Genomic DNA, 23,149 nt, shown 5'->3' on the forward strand with positions numbered 1-23,149 from the left:
AAAAGAAGAAACCAAGAGCTGGTTCTTTGAAAAGACAAGGAAAATTGATAAACCTTTAGCTTGACTCATCAAGAAAAAAAAAGTCTCAAATAATATCAGAAATGAAAGAAGAGAAATAATTACATCAAAGACATACAAAGAATTATAAGAGAATAGTATGGAAAATCCTATACAAACAAATTGGGACAACCTGGAAGAAATGGATAAATTTTTAGAAACATATACTCTTCCAAAACTGAATCAGGAAAAAATAGAAAATTGGAATAGACAGACTGGTTACTAGTGACAAAATTGATTCAGTAACCAAAAACTCCCAACAAGTAAAAGTCTAGGGTAACATGGCTTCAGAGGTGATTTCTACCAAGTATTTAAAGAAGTTAATACCTATTCTTTTCAAACTATTACAAAAAATAGAAGTGGAAGGAAATTCATTCTACAAGGCCAGCATTACCCTGATACCAAGCCAGAAAAAAGACATGACAAAAAAAGAAAACTACAAGCAAATATCCCTGATGAACACAGAGGCAGAATTCCTCAATAAAATATTAGCAAGTTGAATTCAAAGATACATTAAAAGGATCATTTACCACGATCAAGTGGTGTTTATTTCAGGGATAAGAGGGTGGATCAGTATTGGCAAATCATGTGTTATATCATATTAACAACAGGTATGATAAAAACCGTATGATTTTGATAAAATACAGCATCTGTTTATGATGAAAACTCTCAACAAAGTAGATTTAGAGGGAACATACTTCAAATTAAAAAAAAAAAAAAGGCCATATATGAAAGACCCACAGCAACATCATACTCAGTGGTGAAAAACAGCTTTTCCTCTGAGATCAAGAACAAGACAAGACTGTCCATTCTTGCCACTTTTATTCAACATAGTATTGGAAGTCCTAGCTGAGGAGACAAGAAAAAATAAATTCTCAGACAAGAAAAATAAAAGTCATCCAAATTGGTAAGGAAGGAGATAATCTCATTATTTGCAGATGATATGATTCTATATATAAAATACCCTAAAGACAACCAAAAATCTTTGGAACTGATACATGAAGTCAGGGAAGTTGCAGGATATAAAATTAATATAAAGAAATCTATTGCATTCTACACATCAATAACAAAGTAGCAGAATGAGAAATTAGGAAAACAATCCCATTTACAACAGCACCAAAAATAATAAATTATCTAGGAAATTTAAAGAGGGGAAAGATACATACTCTGAAAACTAGAAGAAATTATAGACAAAATTGAAGATAACACAAATGGAAAGATATGTTCGTGAATTGGGAGAATATTGCTAAAATGTTCATACTAAGAACAGTCTACAGATTAAATGAAATTCCTTTCAAAATACAAATAACATTTTTCAGAGAACTGAAACAAATAATCCTAAAATTTGTATGAAACCACAAATTTTGAATATCCAAAGCAATCTCAATCTTAAGAATTGTGAATATCAGGGCGCCTGGGTGACTCAGTGGATTAAGCCACTGCCTTCGGCTCAGGTCATGATCTCAGTGTCCTGGGATCGAGCCCCGTATCAGGCTCTTTGCTCAGCGGGGAGCCTGCTTCTCTCTCTCTCTCTCTCTGCCTGACTCTCTGCCTACTTGTGATCTCTCTCTCTGTCAAATAAATAAATAAAATCTTTAAAAAAAAAAAAAAAAAAGAATTGTGAATATCACCAGAGTCCCAAATTTCAGGATATACTGCAAAGCTATAGTAATCAAAACAGTGAGATATTGGCACAAAAACAGATACATACATCAGTGGAATAGAATGGAAAGTCCAGAAATAAACCCTTAATTATATGGTTAACCTACAGCAAAGGGGCAAGAAAATACAATCAGGAAAATACGGTCTTTTCAATAAATAGTCCTGAGAAAACTGTACAGCTGCATGCAAAAGAATGAAACTGGACCACTTCATTATATCATACACAAAAATAAACTCAAAATGGATTATAGACTTAAATATGAGATATAAAACCATGAAACTCCTGAAAAGAAAACATAGGCAGTAATCTCTTGGACATCAGTCACCCTTGCAACATATTTATGGATATGTCTCCTTGAGCAAGGGAAACAAAACCAAAAATAAACTATTGGGACTACACCAAAATAAAAAGCTTTGGCACAGCAAAGGATACTACCAACAAAACAAAAAGGCAGCCTACTGAATAAGAAGATATTTCCAAATGATCTGTCTGATAAGGGGTTAATATCCAAAATATATAAACAATTTAACATCAAACAATCCAATAAAAATGTATAGAGGACCCGAATAGACATTTTGCCAAAGAAGACAGATGGCCAACAGACACATGGAAAGACCCTCAACATCACTAATCATCAAAAAAATGCAAATCAAAACCACAATCACGTAATCACCTCACACTCCTTAGGATGGCTATTATCAAAAAACAGAAAACAGGGGCGCCTGGGTAGCTCAGTGGGTTAAGCCTCTGCCTTCGGCTCAGGTCATGGTCTCAGAGTCCTGGGATCGGGGACTGCATCGGGGCTCTCTGCTCAGCAGGGAGCCTGCTTCCCTTCCTCTCTTTCTCTGCCTGCCTCTCTGCCTACTTGTGATCTCTATCTGTCAAATAAATAAATAAATCTTTAAAAAAAAAAACAAAACAGCAAATGGTGAGAATGTAGAGACATTAAAACCTCTGTGCACTAATTGCATTTTAAAAAAGAGTAAAATACTTAGGAATATACCAAGAAAGCATAAGATTTGTATATTGAAAACTACAGGAGTGCCCTGGTGCTAAGTGGGTTAAAACCTCTGCCTTCGGCTCAGGTCATGATCCCAGGGTCCTGGGATCAAGCCCTGCATCGGGCTCTCTGCTTAGCAGGGAGCCTGCTTTCCTCCTCTCTCTCTCTGCCTACTTGTGATCTCTGTCAAATAAATCAATAAAATCTTAAAAAGAAAGAAAGAAAGAAAGAAAACTACAAAACATTAAAAGAAATTAAGAAGGCCTAAAGAGTAGGGGGCACCTGGGTGGCTTAATTAAATGTCTGACTTCCAGCTCAGGGCATGATCTCAGGGTCCTGGGATCAACCCCCACCACAGGCTCGCTGCTCAGCTGGGAGTCTGCTTGTTCTCTCTCTGCCCTTCCCCTCTGCTTGTACTCCCTCCCCCCACCGAATAAATAAATAAATAGATCTTTAAAAAAAAAAAAAAGGCCTAAGTAAATGGAAAGACATCCCATGTTTGTGTATTAGAAGACTTAATATTGTGAAGACGGCAAGCCTACCCAAATTGTTCTTCAGATTCAGTGATAATCTTAACCAAAATTCCGATTGCCACTCCTGCTGAAATTGACAAGCTCATCCTAAAAGTCATAGAAATCCAAGAGACCTGAAATAGTCAAAAGAGTCTTGAAAAAGAACAACAAAGTTGGAGGACTTGAAGTCCCAATTTCAAAACTTGCTTCAAAGCTACAGCAATCAAGGCAATATGATACTGATAAAAGCGTAGAATTATAGATTAGTGAAAAGAATTGAGGGTCAGAAATAAACCCATATATTGATAAGGAATTTCTTTTTGGCGTGGTGGCCATGATAATTCAGGGGGAAAAATTACCTTTTCAACAGATGTTGCTGAAACAACTGAATATCCACATGCAAGAAATGAAGTTGGATCCCTACTTGATGCTATATATGAAAATTAACTCAAAATGGACCCATAGCTAAATGTAACAACTAAAACTCTAATATTCTTATAAGAAACATAGGGATAAAATTCCAAGACCTCGGATTTAGAAGTAGATTCTTAAAAATGATACCATCAGCACAGACATCAAAAAAATATAGGTTAGATTTTATCAAAATTAAAATTAAAAACTTTTGTACATCAAAGAATACTACCAAGAAAGTGAAAAGACAATACATACAATGGGAGAAAAGATTTGCAAATCACACATCTGGTAAACCTTTAGTATTTAGATTACATAAAGAACTCTTACAAGGGGCGCCTGGGTGGCTCAGTGGTTAAGGCCTCTGCCTTCGGCTCGGGTCATGATCTTGGGGTCCTGGGATCACGAGTCCCGCATCGGGCTCTCTGCTCAGCAGGGAGCCTGCCTCCTCCTCCTGTCTCTCTCTGCCTGCCTCTCTGCTTGCTTGTGATCTGTCAAATAAATTAAAAAAAAAAAAATCTTAAAAAAAAAAAAAGAACTCTTACAAATTAACAAAAAGATAATTCATTTTTTTAAATGGGCAAAAAAATTGAACAGACATTTCTCCAAAGAAGATAAAAAAAAATGGCTGGGGTGCCTGGGTGGCTCAGTCAGTTAAGCATCTACCTTTGGCTCAGGTCATAATCCCAGGGTCCTGGGATTAAGTCCTGAATTGGGCTCTCTGCTCAGCAGGGAGCCTGCTTCTCCCTCTCCCTCTGTTCTCTTGTGCTTGCTCATTCTAATAAATTAAAATCTTTTTTTAAAAAAGATTTAAAAATTGGCCAATGAACACATGAAAAGATTCTAAACATCATTAGTCATTAGGACCTATGCAAATCACAATCACATGACATACCACTTCACACCAAGTAGGATGCCTTTAAATTTTTTTTTTTTCAAAAGAAAATAAGTTAGGATAGTGTATAATAAACTATAAGTTAGAGTCAAATACTAATACATGCTACAACATGAATGAACCTTGAAAACATTATGCTAAGTGAAAGAAGTCAGACACAAAATTCACATATTGTATGATTCCTTTTCTATGAAATATCCAGACTAGACAGTCCATAGACACAGAAAGTAGATTGGCTTTTGTCAGGTCGAGGGAGAAGGAAGTAGTAGTGACTGCTAATGCGTAAGTTTCTTAGTGGGATAATGAAATGCCCTGGAATTAGGTAATGGTACTGGTTACACAATCTCATGAACATATTAAATATTACTGAACTATACACTTTAAATGGTGACTTTTATAGTATTTGAATTATATTTCAATTTAAAAAAAAAGTCAAAGTCAAGCTTGACAATTGCTTTAGCTGGTGAAGGTACTAGCCATGCCATTCCAAAGATGAAAGAAAAAACACTGTTAGAGATTTGGATTTTAAAAAACAGAGGTGCCCGAGTGGCTTAGTCGGTTAAGTGTCTGCCTTCGGCTTAGGTCGTATCAGGGTCCTGGACTGGAGCCCGCATCGGGCTCCCTCCTCAGCGGGGAGCCAGCTTTCCCCCCCTCCCTCTGCCCTTTCCCCCCACTCCTGCTCTTTCTCTTTCTCTCACTCAAAATCTTTCAGGAAAAAAATAAAAACAAAAAACCCTCAAATAATCATAAGAATTAGGATTTGTTGAATTGTATCCTACAACTGGAAAACTGTGTAACCCATGACATTGACCACTAGCTGATTTCAGATCTAATCTCCTAACTCTTCTAAAAAAAGGTGGGGGGAGGGGCGGGGGGGGATAAAGGGTAAAAAATGCTTCTAGGGTAACCACCTTAGAAGCAGAAAGAGCCTTTTTTGAACTATTCCTCTTCTGGCCTGAGGAACAGGTTTGAAACCAAGGGCATTGTAACAAAGGTAACAGATCTTTTTCCATATAATATTTCTTCAGATATGCAGGGGAGGGAACCTAGAATGTTGATCCCACCAGAGCAAATGGCAAGGCCTGGGCCATAGACTACTTTCTCGGGCAGCAGTCTCCCCTTAACACCTGTGTGCAGTACAAATGTTTCCATTTTCTGTCTGTGTTAGGAAATGAAATGGCAGGAAAGAAGCACTGCTCTTAAGATCCCTCTTTAAGTTTCTCCCCACCGTCCCATCATCTGTGCTAACACTCTTAACTGTCATTGCCCCTCTTAAAATGTGTTGATTACTTTTTAGAGACCTGTATAGCAAGTCTACGGTAGACCTAGCTGGGAGGCAACAGGATTACTTTGGTATAATTGTAGAATGTTTCTATAGAGAGAAAATGCATACTTGTTATACTGTCATTTTCTAAGTATTTACAAATCAAATATTAAGTAATTCTTGGGATGCCTGGGTGGCTCAGCTGGTTAAGCACCTGCCTTTGGCTCAGGTCATGATCCCAGTGTCCTGGGATCAAGTCCCACATCTGGCTCCTTTTCTCAGCAGGGAGCCTGCTTCTCCCTCTGTCTGCCTCCCGCCCCTGCTTGTGCTCTCACTCTGTGAAAAGCGAATACAAATATTAATAAATAAATAATTCAGGCCAGAATTTTCTTAGAGATTAATGTCAAACCTTACTGAATTATAAACTCCTGAAACAAGCTTTTGCCTAGTTTTTAAAAGCTTCCCTTAAATCTCTGACACCTCTATACTTGTTAATAATTTTCTGAGACCTTAGGAGTATTACCGGTAATGCCATGGTCATTTCCATAGGCTCTTTAAACACCTGAGATTTCTCTGCAGATAATACATTTAGCATGTCTTTCAGTAACCACACGTTATACTCTTACATACTCTTATATGCACACGTTAACACACGTTAACTAAACGGGGACCCAGAAAATGTGCAAAGCATTCTCTATAAGCTGTTTGGAACAAGAAAATAGACAGGAAACCTTAGGGTAGTTGAAATGTTGTGAATAGATATAGGGAAGATCTGTTTGATTATTTATCCCTTTGTTTCCATGCCATCTAGAGTATCAGTCTTCCCATTTGAAATGGCTAGAGTATGTTTTGCTTTAAATGTAACTTTTGACTTCTGTTTTCTTTTAATGGATACTTTACCATCTGAATAGTGACCAAGCACCATTTGTAAATATGTTTCTGTTGGTCTTTGCTAGGAAATATATTTTGCTAGGAACACATTTGCTAAGAACAGATACTAACTGGATGGCTTACTCTTTTTTCCTTTCTAAGAGAGCAGGCATGTGTTGGTGGGAAGGGGTGAGGGGGGGTGAGGGGAAAGCAAGAATCTTAAGCAGACTCCATGCCCAATGTGGAGCCCAAGGTGGGGCTCAGTCTCACAACTCTGAGATCATGCCTGGGCCTAAATAAAGATCAGACACTTAACTGACCTAGCCACCCAGGCACCCCATGGATGGCTCTACTTTTGGCTTAGTGTATTTAAGAACAATTCTGCTTGCTGACCTAATACCCTATACATATACGTAGAAGTAATACTTTATATTTTTAAAAGATTGAATTGCTGGTGTTTGTTTTACTATTGGTTTGGAGATGTAATTTTGTTTCACAAATTGGTTCATGTTTATCATTTTGACTCATTCTCAGTTTGAGTGTTCATTCTGGATTGGTTCTTATATTTTAGTGATGTTCATGCTTAAAGAGTAAATTAGTACTGCTAATAAAATGGGGAAAATCAAGACACATAGAACATTGTTTTTCCAGGAAAGTATTACCACAGCCCATCAGACATCTGACTCCTTAGAGCCCCATTTGAAATCACTGCTCTTTTAAAAAATAAAGTTATGAGACTTTTTAAAAATATCCCTAATACTTTTAGAAGCGACATTATATAATAAAATATTCTATATGCTTTTTGTGATCTTTATTTTTTATTAAACTTATAATGTGTTGTTAACCAAATTGTTTAGAGGTGTGGAGATTGTCAGATACCCAGGATTTTCCTCATACATTATTGAAGAATATCATGTAAGTATCCAAGAATTAGGAACATTTTTACTCACTAGTACTAGGGAGTTATACTTTGAAATGTTTTCAGAAAATATTTTGAAAAATCCTTAAAATGACAGTGGAAGTGATACCTGTGTTTTCATTAAAAATAAAGTTGAATATTTTAATTAATAATCTTTATTTCCTTTAGGGTTTAATGAAGAAATTCATTCGGTGTTCTACGCGTGTAACTGTGGGAACTATTAAAAAATTTTTAAGTTTGAAACTAAAACTTCCAAGTTCTTATGAGGTAAGTTGTTAATCTAACCTTGATCATTTTGATAATTCTGATCTGAACAAAATTCTAACAAAAGTAAAAATTAATGGAAAATACATTTAACTTTTGTGGAAACTTAGGTTATTTTCATGTTAAAAATGTAATTTTGAGGGGCACCTGGGTGGCTCAGTGGGTTAAAGCCTCTGCCTTCGGCTCGGGTCATGGTCCCAGGGTCCTGGGATTGAGCCCCACATCGGGCTCTCTGCTCAGCAGGGAGCCTGCTTCCTCCTCTCTCTCTGCCTGCCTCTCTGCCTACTTGTGATCTCTGTCTGTAAAATGAATAAATAAAATCTTTAAAAAAAAATGTAAGTTTGAGAATATAGTATTCTATTTGTATAATGTGTATTTTTTAATTTAACATATGACTAAAATAGGCTACTAATGCATTTAGTGGTTTACAATTAAAAGAGTTACTTAAATAGCTTAAATGTTCCCTAAATAAAACTACAGCTAGATTTTTTTTAATGCCAATATGCTTTAGGTTCCTTTTTTTTTTTTAAATGAGAACTACAGGATCCATTTCTACTTTATAGACTTCTTTATCAGAATTTAAAACATTGTGTTTTTAAAAAGGATTTTGTAAATAATGTTCCTTTAATTGTGTCATATGCAAAAATGGTATTGTGTAGCAGTAGGTAAAACCAGCATAACTGCATCTGCATAAATGCCATTTACCAGTTTCCTTATGGAGAGATAAATTGCCCTCATGGTGATCACAGCACAGCTTGTAATGTGTTCGGTGTTTGGAGAATGTTTATGATCCTAGGAATAATGAGGAGACATGGCTACCATTTCTCACCTGTCCAAATGGCAGTATTAACTACTTGAATTAATTTCTCTTCCTCCTCTTTGGGTTCTGAAAGTAGCTTCTGAAGAAATGAAAGACTGAGACTAGTTTCCTATATAATAAACAAAGACATCAAAGGCAACATTAGTTCTTTATTATGTATACCAATATTAACATGAACAGTTTATCATAGCAGAAATAAAATAAGATTTGAACATAGGCATTGACATGCATTAAGTATGTATTTTGAGGAAGCTTCTGATCCTAAATTTATTTAAAAACTCTTAGACAACTAATAACCCATGGGTTAAAAATTCTTACTGTGAGAGTAAGATTAAAAAAGATTAAAACGTTTCCAGAGACATCAACTTTTACATTAGGGAAAAAATGTGAAAGTTAATCAAAGCCCTATGTACTTGGTAAAGTAAAAGATGACAACTTAGATACAACAGTGAAAACAGAAAATGCGATTGTTTTTATGATTCGGTTTTGTACTTTATCCTCTTCTTAAAAATACCACAAAGTTTTATTTCCTTACTTCTAAGTGTGACCCACTGAGTCATTTTCTAAGTCCCAGGAAGTTGTTAGAGCTGAGAGTACTCTCTCTTTCATACAGTCTCATTGCTGGCCCACAGTGTCTCTCTCCCTACTGGAAGCCAGCAGGGCTGGAGACTCTGTGCACTGACAGCTCCATATCTATCCCAGTGTAAAGGACTGTTCCTATGATTTTTTTAATAACATTTACTGCCCCCCCCCCTTATTTTGCTGTCTAACACATAGGGTGATGTTTTAATGAAGTACCTACAGCTGAAGCTTTTACAACAACATTGCTAATTGGGTCAAGATAGTTTGGTTTTTAAATGACAACAGAAGCAGTGTATCTAACCAGGAATTGCATCCTAAATCTCTTTACTACTTTGCTTGTGAATTTATTTTACAGGCAAGGTTAAAAAAATAATCTATTTTGGCCTTTTAAAAATAAACTGAGAAACATTTTGAGGTCCATGCAAGTCAACATAAATCATCAAAATATCAATATAATTCAGCTAAAATTTGTCTAATACAATTAGAATGCTACTCATTTTAGACTTAAAGTTCAGAACTCTCTAGTCTCTAACCAGACACAGAATTATTTAAAACCGATTTTTCTTCCCCTTCCCATACTTCAAACTCTTTTTTAGTTTGCTTTTAATAGCTAGAGAACTGAAATGTTTTATTTATAGGGACCTATGATAAATGTTTAACTATGCTTTGTTGAATTGGTAAATCATAGCCACAGTTCCTGGGGCCTTAAGGATTTGGGGTGTTGTTTTGTTCCTGCAACTCTAGAGCAAAAGTGAGCTTTGGGAAGCTCATCCCTTTCTGAAGTTCGATGCAAGGTGAGAAGAGGGTCCTGTAAGTATTAAGCAAGTTACCAACCAAGCAAAACAGGCCAGAGAGCCCAAGAAGATAACAGGCCTGTGGCATTGCCAGCCCTAACTGTTCTATCGACTTAGCTACAGGCAATTACCAGGAATTCTTAAATGCCTTGAAGTACCCACAAATCTTATATCCAAACACTCATTCCCTTACCCTCTTTGACTACAAATTAATGAGGGGAAAGCAAGTCCTCTAAATCTTGAGAAGATGAAAGCATTCTGAAAGGTGAATTCATAAGCCAAAGATGCTGTGAGGCTTCCACAATTCCTTCCCATTCTGTAAGAGACAATCACAGAAAAATGTCTAAACCTTTAAGGGTGCACAGAGACATGGACTGAGAAACCTTAACCTGCATTTCAAAATCATGTGGATAGACTTAAGTGACAGGCACGTGGGACAAGACAAGCACTGCTTCATGTTACTTATATCTGAATTGTTAATAATTATGAGATGGCCCAGTGCTTTTAATAAAAATATTCAGTGTTCTTTTTAAATAACAGTTAATACTTTTATTTTGTTATATCTATTTGAATCTTTTTTGAAATTTGGGGAAAAGGTGTTAGACACTCATGAATTAAAAATTACTTATGTTAATGGATCTGTAACTGTTCTTTTTAAAGTTGGATGTGCTGTGCAATGGTGAAATTATGGGGAAGGATCACACTATGGAATTCATCTACATGACAAGATGGCGACTAAGAGGCGAAAACGTAAATCGCTTTTATATTTACCTATGTGTATATTTAGTTATAATTGCCATTTTGCTACTCATAATTAAGCAGTATTGTGTAGAAACAAAAAAAACTAGTCTGCAAAGAGAAGAAACTGATTCCTTTTACTGTTTATCTCAGCTACTCCATGATAATTGGTCCTAAATACAAAGCCAAAATCTGTGTTAAATGTGGTTGTTATATTTATGGTAAGTTAAAAAACTCCATCTAGATATGTTCAGCACTCTACTTACCTCAATACAGAAAAGATGGCACTTAAATTTTTTTAAACCCCAATAAAATATGGGAATGTCTAACTATATGGAGTCAAGGAGTCAGGACTAAGTTTTGCCCTGATTAGTACATTGTTTAATGGTTGATACTATTTTTTGGTTGTGCCAGAGGGAACAGATAGGATAGAATCTAGGTAATCTTTTTTTCAGGTACCTCGTTTATGTGAAAGTATAAAATTGGACCAAAGGGTAAGTGAGTTTGCTGTGGTTTCTGATGTCAGAATTAGATTGTTGTGGCGTAGGCCCAAGGCAATATGAGAGAAATGATGTAAAAGGAGAAAACCTGAGAAAAATCTAAAACACCCAAAAGGAGAATTCTCTATTTTGAACTGTACCTTTGTTTAGGGTTAATTAGAAGGTTCAAGCATATCTTATCTGAGTCATGTAGAACATTAATAGTAGAGAAATCCAAGGGGCTAGGGATTATAGGGCTAATGTATATCAGTGAGGAACGTGGTCCTAATGTTACCAAATTCTCTTCATAATCTGATTACATGAATACACATTAATTGAGATTGACTAGAAGGTTGTACTAGATGACTTCCAAGGTCCTCTCAGACATTAAGAGTCTATGGTGTTTATGGTACAATATGTCCTACTTCTAAACTCTGCATAATTTTAATCTCTCTAATAAGCTGGGTTTTATTACATTTTCTTAAGAAAATATAAATTAACTGTAAAAAATACAAAATTAAGGAATATAACCCCTCAATACAGAATCTGAATATAATTAGGATTGTTCAAAAACATTTCTGTGGAATGTAAACATCTATAGAATAGTTATAAAACCTCAAAAATCATTTTTGGGTGTTGTATTCAATGGGTAGGAAAATTGGCTGTTTTTCAGAAATATATTGATATAACAATAAATAAAGCACCTAACTTCTAAAGTCAGTTTTTTGGTTTTTTTTTTTTCTGAATCCCACTTTGGTGAAGACTTCCTTGTGAGGCTGAATTCTCATGACCAGGAAGAAAAGATTCTGTTCTAGTGCGGGTCACCAGCTAGTCATGTGCCAAGAAGAACTCATTAGACCCTCTAAGCCTCATTTAAAAAAGAAAATCTAATTATCTTTGTATTTGGTAAATTATTACCACCTTTCTAAGATATTTTATAGTTTTTTAAAATGGTTCTACATACATCACCCTCGTTGAATCCTTCCAACCAAAATGTTTCAGGTACCAGGTGCAGATTACAGAGGTAGTCCGTTCTCCCTTACCCAGCACTGTGGGGGCTTAGATATTGTGATATCACATATAATATCATAATGTAATTTTAGTTTTCTTTGATAAGTCTTTGAGCATTTTATTATGTGTTAATGATTTTCAAGTGCTATGAATAGGTTTGCCTTAAGGTTGAAGAGCTAGCTCTCACTTGTCCTTCTCACAGTCCCTTCCCAGAGGTCATCCACACTGCCAGTTAAAGTCAAAGCATTAAAGAGCTAATTTGAAGAAATTGTCGTTGACTATCAGCTAAATCAGTCTTTACTACAGTTGTGTTTCTGATTACACGTATCTGATAGTTTAAATTCCTATGTTGTTTAAGGCATATTTTAATATAGGTTGGTTGGGAAAATGGTTCAGTACCTTAAGATTTTTCATTCATGTAAAAACTAAACCAATAAATAGGAAAACTAGATACTATCTTTAGTACAGCGGTAATGTATTAGTCCATTTTATTTTTTCGGCATGACAGAATCGTTTCTAACCTCAGTCTTTACAATCTCAGTAGTTCTAAGATTTGTAGTTCCATTTTTTCCAGTTTCTCAGACCAGAGTCCCTGAAGTCAGCCCTGATTAGTTTCTTTTTCTTTCATCTATCCTTAGCAAATTCTGTGACCTCTCCTATCAGAATACCACGATCGGAGTCCAGTTATGTCTTCCCCCCTCCACGTCTGCCACTCTGGGCCCTGCAGCTGTCAACATTCTCCAGAAGTTCTGTAAAAATCTCCCTGGGCTCCATGCTTCCTCTCCTGCCTCTACCCAGGGTCCCACTACTGTCCTGGTCCAGCACAGCAGCCAGAGGGATCCCCTGAGAACAAATTAGAACATGTCACTTCTCTGCTCTCAACTCTCGAGGGACATCTCATATCATTCAGATAAAAACTGAAGTCCTTCCAGGACCTATAGATACGGACCCCCACGATTTTCCCCAGACACCTCTGTGATCTTACTCTTTACTCTCCTTTGACTCACCACAGCCTAGCCCCACTCGCTTCGGTTTCCTCTGACATGCTGGGCTTTCTCCTACCTCCCGAAGTACCCATGTGAATCATTTTCTTTACCTTCTTCGCCCAAGGAATTTGGCTTCTATATCTCCTTCTCAGTGAGGCCTCCGACTTTCCTTAATAGTACAACCCCCACTCCCAATATGGCATTCTCCCAATCCATTTTATGTTTGATTGTTTTCTGGAGTTTTTTTTCATACCATCTGGCATACTATGCCACTTATTTATGTTCATTGTTTGTCCCCCAACTCAAATGTAGTCTGAGTATAGGGATAATTTGTTCACTGCGGAGTCTCCAGTACCCAGAGCAGGGCCTAGGACCAATACTCAGTATCTGTTCAAAGAGTAAATTGAATGAAAAGCTTCTTTTATAACGTCATAGTTAATGCAAAATATATCTAAAGATTATCTCATTTATTTGAATCTCCATTTCCCATTTGTCTTCTGTTAAATTTTAAATTTTTGCTTATGTTCCAACTAATTATGAATTATTATTATAATAATTTGTGAATTCTAATAGTTGGAATGAATGGACAAGTTAGCAATAAAACAGTCATTTCGTGATCAAGCCCCTTCTAGTGTATTTGATACAGTCACGTCCCTCCCATCTCTACCCTCCGCTTCCAGCAGGATGCCAGGATGTCTGACAAGCTCACATGACTCTGCCTGCTGTTCTTGGTACCTGGCTATGTGTTGGGCTGGGATCAGTTGTTTACCAAAACTCATGACCACCATGGGGGCTTCTTTTGCTTCTTTCCAGTACTTTTTTACATTAAACGTTGTGATCCACTTAAGATTTACTTACTTATATGCACATACCTATAATGAGGCTAAGACTCTAACAAAAATTATTCTAAGATGTTTATGCCAAAAACATAATTTATTGAATAAGCCATACTTTATATCTCACCATTATCTGTGCATATGTATTCATACATGTATATGTACACACATGGACACACAGGTATGTACACACATGTACACATACACAGAAATAGGTACACACAGATATGTACACACATGTTCCTGGACATTCTATTTTCTTCTTCTGCACAGGTCTTATCCCTGCATATTACACAGTATGTATAGTTTTTATAAAAATCTGATCATACCCCGCTCCTAATTTAAAGCCCCTCAGTTGTCCATTTTCTTTGGGATAATTTTGAATAAAGTTCAAACTAATTTATAAGGCAAACAGGCCTTCTAATTTGCTTTATGATGTATATTCATATTTGTTACAGCTAAGCTCGTTCTTTTAAAAATGGTGCTAATTTTACCCATTTATTTTTTCAGGTGAACTTGAGAGTGGGATTATGATTGGCATTGGAATAAATTTTTAGGTTGATATGGCTGAAATTGGCATCTTTGCAGGTTTTTTTTAGTCTACTCAGTGCTGTGGGTGTTGGGGCAGCGGTGTTCTCCTCATGTGTTCCAGGCTCTCCTAGGTCTCTGAGTCAACCCTGTACTGTCTTCCCTCTTCACACGGGATGCTGCCTCTGCCCCCAGGGTCTTCTGTCTCAGGCAAGGCCACTCTGTTCCATCACCTCCTTACCTTGTCTGAGGTCTGGACTCCTAGGAAGAATCTTAGAGAAGTCCACTTGGCCTCCGTTTCTTCAGAGCAACATCTCCCTGAGCGACACAGCATCTCCGCCTCTTTTCTCTTCTTTATCCTGGGGCAGTTCCACTGAAGGCTAAGCCTGTTCTCTGTAGTCCTTGTACTTTTGGGATTTTATCTTTAGGAATCAAACATCTGGTTAAACTTAGCTAACTCTTAGAGATTTTTCAGTTCATAATAACATTGATACCTGAAGGTATTATACTCAAGATTGGTGTTCATCTTTCACTTATTAATGGAAGAAAATGTACCTTGTCTTAAAACCAGTGCTTCTCAAACTTCAATGTGAATAGAAATCTCCTGGGGATCTTGCAAAAATTCATATTTGACTCACTAGGTCTGGGGTGGGGCCCAAGATTCTGCATTTCTAACAAGTTTCCAGGGAATGCCAGTGCATCTAATTTTTGGACCGTCTTTTGAGTAATAAGGGTTTAGGAAATGTGATCCATGACTACTGACTTACCCTGTAGCTTCCACATCTGTAAATTGAGGGTGTAGAGTTACAGAATTAGATCGCAGTCTGGAAGGAACTTATCTAGACCAGTCATCAAGAATACATGAATGATTCTGTTCATAAGTATATACTGTATTCACATTTTTGAAACATGAATGTACTCACATGTACTGTTCTGCAACTTTTTTTTTCTCATTTGTTGATGTGTCATATGGAGAATCAACAAACTTGATACAATTCTTTCTAACAAGTTGATAGTATTCCATTTGTGTGGCTGCAGCATAATCTGATTAACATGCTCCTTTGGTGGAAATTCAGACTTTTTCAAGTTTCTTAAACATTACAAGCAGTGCTAGATTCCAGCACATATGTATATTCTCGCACATGTGCAAGCGTATTCATTGGCTAGATTCCAGATATGGATTTACAATGGAGTGTGCATGTTTTAAATTTTGATAGATACAGAATTCCTTCTTAAAGGATTTTAGCAGTGTATAATTCTACCGGTAATATATGAGAGTTCCCGTTTTCTGAAATCTTCACCAACATTGCACATGAATTTTGCATCAATTTCATATTTCTTCTGTGAAGTTTCTTTTCCTATCCATTGCCTTGCTGCTGTTTTTCCATTGCGTGGTTGTCTTTTTCTAACTAACTTCTAGGAGCTCTTTATATATTCTGGATTCTATAATCTTTGGTTATATATGTTGTAACTGTTTCCTCCCAGTTGTGTTCTGCTTCTGCTTCCTAGTTATTGGTTTTTTCTTTTTTTTTTTAAGATTTTTTTATTTGTTTGCTTGAGAGAGAGAGCGTGAGTGAGGGGAGGGGCAGAGCTCAGAACTCCCCTCTGAGCAGGGAGCTCCACGCAGGGTCTGATCCCAGGACCCCATGATCCCCAGGAGCTCCACGCAGGGTCTGATCCCAGGACCCCATGATCCCGGGATCATGACCTGAGCCGAAGGCAGATGCTTAACCAACTGAGCTATTCTGCTTCCTAGTTTCCACTCTTTTTTTTTTTTTAATTAAAATTTGGGTGTAATAATACCTGTCTTGAAATTTTTTAGTAAGAATGAAATATTATAAAGTACCTAGCAGAATGCCTGACATAGTAAATGTTAGGGAGTTTATGAATAGCTTATGTATGTTGCATTTTGTTATTGTAATTCTCACTTAACTTCCTCTCATCCTTGGGAGCTTACTATTCATATTTTTCCATTTGGCCTCGGCTTTCATCATGAACTCATGTTCTTCCTGCTCTCCTTTTTCTCGGGTAGGTTGAGTACTAACTCTCAGTACAGCCCCTCCTTCCCAGCTGATCCTGGTTGGTTTTGTCACTTCTCACAACTTCCTGCCAGGACATACCCCAAGTTACCTCGCCACATTTGTCTTGCTTTGCTTTATCTACATTATTAAGCAATTCTAGGAAAAACAAACATCCTCCTTGACTTGTAATCACTTAGTGAAATAGCCTCCTTCACTTTAACTCTTCATTCTTAAATGCTGTTCGGGACTTGCAAAGTCTGATAGGCCAGAGTGTGGGGACTCTTCAGAGAGAAAAGGGAAGGTTGCTAAGGAGAGCAGTGCTGGGCATGGCTTCCAGCATGTTGATGAGCCCTGTACAGAAAGTCCAGGACTCACTCCTGGAAAAAATGGCTAGTCTTTTGCGGAAATGAAAAATTTCTAAAATTTTATTTAAAAGGCTACCAGTACATTTGCTTTAATCATTTCTTACATTAACATTATTTCAAAGTCTACCTTTTAAAAAGCTGCTTACTTTAGGATGTTAGATTTTTCCTGGTTAATTTATACCTATTTTTTATGTATATTTTCCTATTTTGAAGAGGCATGCAATGTTAAATTCATATATACATAATTTTAAAGTATATATTTCATTGTTTATAATCATGTTACAATTAACATAAAGTTCATGTTTAATAAGTATTTAGCTCAACATTGAAAAATCAAGATTTGGGAATGATTTTTTTCTTTACTGTGAATGGTTAAACTGTTAAAAGTTAGTGGGTTTACAACTGAATCTACTCAGTAGTTTAAAATGTGTTCATTCATTGATTTACTCACGAAACATTTTTTTGAGAAGCTGCTGTATGCCATTTCTGGGCCTTAGTTATTAAGACAGTGCACATGAATAAGATACAGACTCAAGGAGTTCATACTCTCTGCTCTTTAAATAGATACGGAGACTAAAAATCGAATCTGAGCAATATAAAGAACCTCATCTAAAACAGAAAACGGACCCCTTACATGTTGGGGCAAGCTGCATACCCTTTTCAGAGCTCTGAACTCTAACAGTGTTGCTTTCATGGGTAGTAGAAGAGCGAGCTAAGCGAGATTAGTCACTGGAAGGGGTAGAAGGAGGAGGGTACCCCTCCTGGATTGGAAGAGGTGAGGGTTTTCCCAGGAATTATTATCTGAAGAGGAGATGGAAACGATAGGCACCATTTTCGTAAATACTTGCAGAATATTAACAAAACTGATATTTAGATACTCAAGTTGTCTCAGGCTACATTTTACCAGTCACTAAGTTATTAAAATCTTAAAAAAAAAAAAAAAAAAAACAAAACTACCATAGTTTGGAAAGTGTTTACTTAAAATTATCATGTTGGCTCATGTTTGACGTTAAAATAGTTTAAATAATCAGTTTTAAATATGTATCCAGTTGTGGATGCCTCTTATCTGATGAGTTCATCTCCTCCGCAGTTTCGGTGTCTGAACTGCTCAGCTTCGCAAGTCTGCTCTCAGGATGGCCCTTTGTATCAGGTAAGAGGCACTCACGACTGTACATATGCCCGCCTGACGCCTGCCAAGGTGGTGATTGCTTTCATCCCAAACCCGAGTTTCTAAGACCTGCAGCTTGGCAAAACCAGTATTTATCTGAGCTACAAAACTTCATTTTGCAATTTATGTCCCCAGAGTGTCCCATTATTTTAGTTCTCTTGCATTTATCTAATTAATTTCACTGAACTGAAAATGAAATTATAAGTGTTAAGGCCATTATTTATGAGAGTTTTAACAATTTAATTTATTAAATTATTTTTTGTTTAAATTATTTCTTAATTTAAAAATCAGAAGTTTTTAATAATTACTAGTTTCACCCCTTGAGAAATCTACTCTATGTTGGATATCTGCTCCATACCCAATACTTCTTTGCATAAATTTTCGTGTGTTTTTTTTTTAATCAGTCAGTCACCCACGAGTGAAAGATAAAATGCCAGATTAGGGAAATCACCCTAAGGGCAACAGCGCTGTGGAACTGTGAGCTTGCTTACTAGGCCCTGCCCTGAGTGCTCTCCCTGGGTTACCTCTTTTAATGAAGAAACGAAAGAAGACTAATTTTAAAATGCACTGAGAAAAACTTTCCTCTGATCCATTTTCCAGTTACCTAATAAAAGTACATTTTAATTGGGATGATAAATTTTAGTGATGCTTCTGCCTTGAACTAGAACTCATACATACATGGTTTTTTGCTTTCACTCTTGGCACTGAAGTCTGTTTCCTTGAAGATGTTCATAAAATCTGACCTAAAATATTAGAGAACTGGAGTAAGATCAGATTTTTTTAAATCCTCACAAATTCCCTTTTCTTTCTTCACTTCATTGTGGATTTTAGTCCTGTCATGGAGTTGAACTTACAATTAACAGGATATACCTTTAGCCAAAGTTCAATTAGAAATTTTCAGGGAAAAAGTTATCACTTACTTATTTCAAGAAAATAATGTATATAGCTTTATACTATTTTAAAATTTAAAAAAATTTTTAAATTCCACAAAATGGACAGTTTTCTAGGAAACTACCAATGGACCAAAATTTACCCATGAAGAAAGAAAATGTAAATCACTAAATCATAAAAGAAAATAATGATCCTTCCTCAGAGGATGTCTGAGTAGTTTTATGGTCATGTTCTCTCAAATTTTCAAGCAATAAATTATTCCAATTCTAAATTGTTTTAAATTGTTGTAAGAGGGGCACCTGGGTGGCTCAGCGGGTTAAGCCTCTGCCTTCGGCTCAGGTCCTAATCCCAGGGTCCTGGGATCAAGCCCCACGTCAGGATCTCTGCTCAGGAGGGAGCCTGCTTCCCCCACCCCCTGCCTGCCTCTGCCTATTTGTGATCTCTGTCTTCAAATAAATAAATAAATCTTTTTAAAAATTGTTGAAAGAGATAGAATTCTTCCAAATTCATTTTACAAAAGTAACATAATCATGATACCAAAAACTGACGGAGAACTTCCAACTAGAAAACGAGTATCAATCTCATTTTGAATACAAATACAAAGATAATAAATAACACACTAAAATCATATACTAAAAGAATAACAAGACCAAATAGTATTATTATCAGAAATATAAGAATGGCTTAATATTGGGGGAGGGAAGTAATATATGTTATATAGTAGAAACATATTTTATGCAGACAAACACACAGTCAAATCAAAACCATCAGTAGATACTAAAAAGGCATTTGATAAAATTCATTATTAAGTCCCAATTTCTCCTACCAACTTATTTTGAAAATTTTCAAAAAAAAAAAAGTTGAAATAATACAAAGGAATATCCTTTACTTTTGCTTAGATTTCTACTAATTAACATTTTGCTACACTTTCTGTCCCTTTTTTCCTTCTCTTCCTTTCTCATCTTATTAATCTCTTTATAATTCTATTGTTTCTTTGTGAAGCCATCTGAAAGTAAATTGCAAGTATCATGACAGTAACCACTAAATATTTCAGCATGTATTTTCTAAAGTCAAAAACTTCCTCATCAATAACCAAAATACCACTTCACACACAAGAAATTTAAATCATATATGAGATACTATAGAGATGTCATTTCTCCCCCATAATTAAATTATGGAGTTAGATGTAGTTCCAAGCACACTTTTACCAGATTCTTGTTTAACTTAACAGAATCAGTCATTCTGAAGTTCATCAGGAAGTATCAACTAGTGCTTCTGGTCAGTCACATCTTTCAGTGAGTAATCAGGGGGCACGTGCATTGCCACATGCTAAAATGTGTCTTAAAGCTGAAGTCATTAAAAGAGGTACTGACTTAAACACAGACATACAAATCAAAAGAATAGCTCAGGAACAGACTGTCTGGTATGTATGAGTCTATAAAGAGTATTTCAAGTTAGCGGAATTAAAAATGATTCATTTAGCAAATACCAATTCAGCACTTAAGTTCACTGGGCAGTCTTTTAGGTCCTGGGGAAACAGATGTAAAAATGAGCAAAATTCTTCTTCCTCATAGAGCTTATGCTCTAATGATGGTAACAGATGAAAAATAAATGAATACAATTTACAGTGTGAAAACATAAATAGAATATTTTAGATAAAGGGAAGACCTCTTTGAAGTGGTGATTCTTGATCAAAGGGAAGTGAGAGAACTAGCCATGTGTGTATCTGGGGTAGGGTGCTTCAGAAAAAGGGAACACAGTGGGAAGACCTGTAGGAGTGGTTATGTCTGGTTGCTTGAGGGTTGCAAGGAGGCCGGTGAGGCAGGAGCAGAGATGGCAGTTGGCCGTTGGCAGGAGTAATCAGTGAACTCAGAGTATAGATAGTGGCGGGTGGGGGGGGTTGGGTGTGATCTAGGTTTGTTTCCAATAAATTTTACTGCGACCTTTGGTGACAGGGATGGAGATGTAGTCCATACCTCATGTTACAGGAGATTCTCACGACTTAAAGTGGTAAATATTAAAATTGATACCATCAAAGATCAGGAAGAAGTATAGTTGAGTAATGTCAGAGTAGAGACAGCCTTTCTCATTGTACATGTAAGGGGAAACAAAGACAAACCAAGTCGACTGTTAATATTGAAAAGTACGTGGCAAAAATACCATAACTGAGGAAATACTTGTAATGTGTGACAGCAAGTTTTAATGTCTTTAATTCATGAAGAATTCATATAAATCTATAAAACAAAGTTTACCTTTCCTTAGAAAAATGAACAAAAAAAATAAAACAAAATGAACAAAAGACATGCTTAGGAAAGTCACAAAAGAAACAAAACTGACTAATCGGCATACAAAAATGGTTAATTTCTTTAGAAGAAATAAAATAATATTTTATGCTTAAATTGCCATATTAGGAGGGAAGAAAATATAGTACTCATTATTGGTGAGGCCATTGAAGAAAGCACTCATATATCTTTTGGAAATGTAAAGATAGAATAACTTTCTTAAAGCCTAGTGTGACAGTATTTATCAAAAAGCCTTAAAAATGTGTGTGTTGTTTGAACTAGCAGCAGTGGAACTAGCAGTTCCACTTCTAGGAACCAGCCCTGATCATTGGGTCAAGATTAATTTATAATCACACACACACAAAAAGGAATAAACTAAAACATATAACAAAAGATTTATTGATAACTTATAATTCTTTTATAGAAAAGCATTATAGTCATCCTTTAGAAATATCACATGGGATATTAAATAGTGTAGAAGTCATGGAATTTTTTAATGGAAATTACAATTTTACATGGACAAAATTATTTTCCAAATGATATGTGTGGCATGGTTACAGTCTTGAAAAAAATATGTATATAGACAAAAAGTCTAGAAGGATATACACTAAAATAATTATGGTAGTTATCTTTGAATGTTGGTATGGTTAAATGATTTTGCTTTTTTCTTGGTGCTTTTCTGTATTTTCCAAATCTGTCATGTTTACTTTTATGATAAAGATTTTTTAAGAAAAGCAGCACATCAATGAAGGTCAGCATTATTTTCTAAAGTTATCACATTTGAAATATATACTGTGGAAGTATCTATTTTTTATTTTAGGACATGATGAGACTGAGGACTAGCAACTCTACAAGTGGGTCTGTTCAGGACAGTCACTGAACACTAGGGGGTGACGTGCCATATTTCATGATAGTACATGCAGCGCCATTTTACTACAGAAAGCAAACTGAAATACAAATAGAACTTCAAGTATGTCTTAACAGTTCCCAGCATTTTAAAACTTTTCAATAAGATTAAACTTCATGTGTCATCATAGAACAAACACAAATGGTTACTTGGAGGACAAAACCAACGGGTTTTCAGCGAAAACCAGAAGATCCTGACCACAGACAGCTAAGCCATTTTACTTCCCTCTCTACCTTTATCCCAGTAGAATCGGTGATGGATTCTTTCTATATATTATGAAGGGATTCTAGAATGAGTGGCTTAATTATTTGCCAAAAGTATGTGGATTCAGCAGTCCAGATTGGAGAGCACAGCTAGGAAGATAGCTATGACAGGGGGCAAGCTGCCTCTTGGGCCAGGGAGAATGGGAAGTATCCAAGTCAGGGTGGGATGCCTGGGCAGCAGTCTCCACATCTGAGCTTCAGAAAACCCAGGGAGTTTTTTTTATAAAATATAGATTCCTGTGCCACTCCCAGACACTCTCATTCAGAAGGAACAAATTCTAAGTAAAAACAAGTAAACAAAATTTAAACCAAAATAGATATAGACCATGGAAATCTTGAGAGACTGTGACTTTTATTCCAGCCCTTAGGACTGGTGGTGGCATCACCTAACGTCCTCAGCTGGAAAGGGCCAGACCTAGAAATTTTCATTCCCATCCTCCAGTCCCATCCTGAGCTGAATGGGAAAAGACTCTAATGACGAGTCTTCTCAGTATATAACATAGCTATGATTAGTACAGAAATGGTCATTTTTTAGGATTATAGAACCTCGGTCCATCTCTCTCACATGTATGAAAAAGTACACAATTTTCTTTCCTAGAGATTTATGTTCACCTACGCGGAGA

The 23,149-nt window shown here is 36.2% G+C and overlaps 1 protein-coding gene across 4 annotated transcripts in view; it reads left to right on the plus strand.

Annotated features, from left to right (window-relative positions):
- The window catches only part of PCGF5 (polycomb group ring finger 5), a 129,281-nt gene that overhangs the window by 99,451 nt on the left and 6,681 nt on the right, over nt 1-23,149 (plus strand). For 2 of the 4 annotated variants that reach the window (XM_047701439.1, XM_047701438.1), the window contains exons 7-9: nt 7,760-7,858; nt 10,712-10,801; nt 18,106-18,165. In XM_047701439.1, coding sequence (XP_047557395.1) covers nt 7,760-7,858; nt 10,712-10,801; nt 18,106-18,165 — 249 coding nt within the window. Of the gene's footprint in view, nt 1-7,759; nt 7,859-10,711; nt 10,802-12,917; nt 16,143-18,105; nt 18,166-23,149 lie in introns of those variants that run through there. The other 2 variants (XM_047701441.1, XM_047701440.1) reach the window with 2 other exon arrangements.

Source organism: Lutra lutra, chromosome 14 (genome assembly GCF_902655055.1).
Source record: "Lutra lutra chromosome 14, mLutLut1.2, whole genome shotgun sequence".
In the NCBI taxonomy this organism is placed as follows: Eukaryota; Metazoa; Chordata; class Mammalia; order Carnivora; family Mustelidae; genus Lutra; species Lutra lutra.